This window comes from Drosophila willistoni (assembly GCF_018902025.1).
Source record: "Drosophila willistoni isolate 14030-0811.24 chromosome 2L unlocalized genomic scaffold, UCI_dwil_1.1 Seg72.1, whole genome shotgun sequence".
Classification (NCBI taxonomy): Eukaryota; Metazoa; Arthropoda; class Insecta; order Diptera; family Drosophilidae; genus Drosophila; species Drosophila willistoni.
Window position 1 is genome coordinate 2,128,085 of NW_025814049.1, and position 3,708 is coordinate 2,131,792.

At 37.2% G+C, this 3,708-nt stretch overlaps 1 protein-coding gene across 1 annotated transcript; it reads left to right on the forward strand.

Moving 5' to 3' along the window:
* Positions 1 to 453: 453 nt before the first annotated feature.
* On the forward strand, positions 454 to 2,566 carry LOC6646279 (kinesin-like protein KIF23). The gene has a single exon (XM_002068784.3). The coding sequence runs from the start codon at positions 559 to 561 to the stop codon at positions 2,410 to 2,412; it is 1,854 nt and encodes a 617-aa protein (XP_002068820.1). The 5' UTR covers positions 454 to 558; the 3' UTR covers positions 2,413 to 2,566.
* The last annotated feature ends 1,142 nt before the right edge of the window (positions 2,567 to 3,708 follow it).

Below are 3,708 nucleotides of genomic sequence, written 5' to 3' on the forward strand. Positions count from 1 at the left end.
CCTATACATATAAATGTTTAATATACTATATTAAAGTTGTGTTTGCTTTTCTAGAGCTTCATGCTTACAAATAGTTGACGTTATATTTTCACAGTCTCATATTGAGAAACCATTCAAATATTGTTTAAAAGTAAGCAAAAGTCTCACACAACAAAGTCACCCTCATAATAAATAGAGACGATCATTTAAAATGAACCTTTGACTAAACTTTTTGAGGTTATGTAGCCCTCAGAGCAATAATTTGTAAGCTTGAATATACTATACTGTTATTTATAATCAAAGCTCTTTAGAAACATCTCGAAATTGCATTTAACTGTATTATCTTATAACATTTTACTACTGAAAGTCTCTTAAGTACATTTCCCCAAACGTCGGGGTCACCAAACAAATTATAGAGCCTTTCAAAATTCAATAACAAATCTACAATTTCTACTTTCGTTTTGAATTAAATGTCAATTCCAAACCCCACAATAATACCAAAACCAAATTAGTCTCAATATATATCAAAGTTTCTTATAAATAGTTACAAATAAAAATCATAGAATAAATAAATTAAAAATGAAACAAATTCCTCGCACACCAAAGCGTATTCCGAAAACGCCAAGGAATCAATCACCAGTAGAAAACCATTCACATAATGAGGTCAAAGATACCGTAAATGTGTTTTGTCGCCTGCGACCTCTGCAATTGGAAGTAGATCTCAGCTCATTGCGAGTAATCGATTCGAAGACAATTTGTATGAATTCGCCAGATCAACAACTGCAGGATCATCGACCATATTGTAGGCAGCAACAACAGAATGAAATCCTATATAAATTCAAGGATATATTTGAATCTGATGCCTCCCAACGAGAAGTATTTGCTGCTGTTGCCCAACCACTCGTTGAGAATTTAATACGAGGACGTGATAGTTTACTCTTCACTTATGGAGTGACTGGAAGTGGCAAGACTCATACAATGACTGGTGATTTGAGAAATCGCGGTATATTGCCAAGATGTCTAGACCAGCTCTTTTGCACAATTGCTGATTACCAAGCCAAGAAGTTTATTTTCAAGCCAGATAAGTTAAATGGCTTTGAGATATTAACGGAGAAGGAAGCCCTTCAGGAGCAGTTGGAACCGAGGAGAAAATTAGTAATGACAAGGCGTAGAAAATCCGCCTTACAGATGTCTCTGGAAATGACTCCCATATTACCTGCATTGGATGAAGAGAACATGTATTCGGTATTCATTACCTACATTGAAATCTATAACAATAGTGTCTATGACCTTCTCGAACTCGATGGCTCACAAAAAATTTTACAATCTAGAATCATTCGTGAAGATGCCACGCATCGTATGTATGTCCATGGAGTCAACGAAATGGAAGTCAAGACCGTGCAGGAAGCCATACAAGTCTTTCAGATGGGACAGAAACGCAAACATATGGCTCATACAACCCTCAATCAGGAATCAAGTCGCAGTCATTCAGTGTTCAATATTCGTTTGGTCCAGGCTCCAAATGACACTCAATCCAATGAGCAATCGATAACAGTCAGTCAACTCTCTTTGGTGGATTTGGCTGGAAGCGAGCGTTCTTCAAAGACCAAAACAACTGGAGTACGACTTCGTGAGGCCGGCAATATCAACAATTCGCTAATGACATTGAGAACTTGTTTGGAATACCTTCGGGAGAATCAGCAGTTGGGAAACAATGCTAAGAAAATACCCTATCGCGACTCAAAGTTAACACACATGTTTAAAAGTTATTTTGATGGCGAAGGACAAGTCTCAATGATTGTCTGCATTAATCCCAGAATTGAGAATTACGATGAGAACTTGCAAGTAATGAAATTTGCCGAAATAACTCAAGAAGTGCAAATACTTCGAACTGGGACTCCGGCACACCCAAAGGGCAAGGCGCCCAATTTGAAGGCACAGACTCAGTTGAGTCTAGGACCAGACTTTCCTAGCTGTCAGTTAAGCAATCTTCCGGAGACAAAATCTCAAATCCAAGAACTCAAGTCCTGCTTACAACAACGCAGTGAAAATCGTAAAAAGTTGATTGAAATTTTACATCTTAATTGCGACAATTTCCGCCGAATGCTTATGAAAATGAATGAAGACAATCGTACAATGATGCACAGTGCAGCTCTAATGGGGAACAAGGAGAATATTCCCCGTCAAAAACGCTCACAAAGTTCCGAAAATGTCCTAGAGAATAAGAAAAATATTGCAAAAGCTTTTGTGCCAGCCAAACAACCGGATATCTTTGCAACGCCTTATCAAAGTAGGCTCAATTATAACTCCAGCCAGGCAAATTTACTTTATTTTTTGCATTGTAAGAAATTGGATGACATACAAAAGTGGAAGGCAAATGCCGGGCTTATCGCTGAGAAAGATAAAACAGAAAAGAAAGGATCCGCGTTTTAATCCAGTGATGGGTTTTATCCTATGAAGCTGCTTCATTAGTTTTTCTTGTTCAATTTTAAACTTCAATTTTATTTTCTTGTTTTGTTTTTCTTAATAAATCTTCCGAAAGCTTCTTAAAAAACAACACGTCGGGGTCACCAAGTCTTAAAGCTTACATAATGGCGAATGTAACACTCCTAGTAGTTTTAAAAGACCAATAGAACCATAAAACTCCTTCATTTCAGCAGTATTCCGGACAAAAATGCTTCTGAAAACTTCTACGCCATCGATATATTGAAATATACAACTAATCCACAACAAGCAGAACAAGCCACAGACTGGCAGATTAAAGAAAAGCATAGTAAAAAGAGCCACAAAAAAAAAAAAAAAACAAAAAACTAGTTATATATGTATAAACGAAAAACCGAGAAACCCTAAAAACCGAACTAAATACCGTTATCGTTCTTTTTTTTACACAAAAAAAAGAACCAAAAACAGGGCGAAACTTTTGAAAACAAACTGTGCGGTTTCACTTTGTTAACAGCTCAGAAAATGTTTGTCTAATGCCATCGAGGAGGTGGTAGAAGGTGTGGGGGAGGGGACTCTCCCGCTACAGCCACAAATAATGCAAACAATCTTTTAAAAGACCGCAAAATTTGCACGCCATCAGTGTGTGTGTATGTTTTGAGGGGTGTGTGTGTGTGTGTTATGAATTTTCATAACTTTCGACCAAAAACCGAGAGAAAAAAAAATTACAACAGGGGACAGGAAACTATACTTATAGCTTGCAACATAAAATAGAATAGAAAAGAATATATAGATTTATTTTTCAACTCACGTGAAGGGCTAACAAAAACGAAAACGCAAAAAAACCATAACATAAAAAACTGCAGCATACTTTTGGGAGTTACATCAATACAAAAATTGCCCGCTGGAGTTGGTAAGTTTCTTTTTTTCTTAACAGTTTCCAGTTGATTTCGTTTCTCTTGCCTGACATCAAACAAGTTTTGTGCGATGCCTTTGCATAATCCTTGTTCGGTCAGTCAGTAACAGGAGCAGCACGTCTTGTCTGCTGCTTGTTTTCGCCTTGACTTTAATCATATTTCCATCAGAGAACATGCCATGCATATTGATCAAGGCAAATAATGCTACCAGTCGCTTTCGCCCTCTCCTTGCCATTCGTTTTATTTTGTTTGCTGCACATCCTTGTTGCCTTGGTTCTTTTGTTTTTTGTCAACTTTTTTCATTTGGATAATTTTTTAATCTACGCTTTAAGCTCTCTGGCTCTCTCGGTCTCTGTCCTCAGTCTACCCATGA

Excerpts from the sequence above, each read along its gene's own strand:
- LOC6646279 (XM_002068784.3), top strand. The coding sequence starts at position 559 with ATGAAACAAATTCCTCGCACACCAAAGCGTATTCCGAAAACGCCAAGG.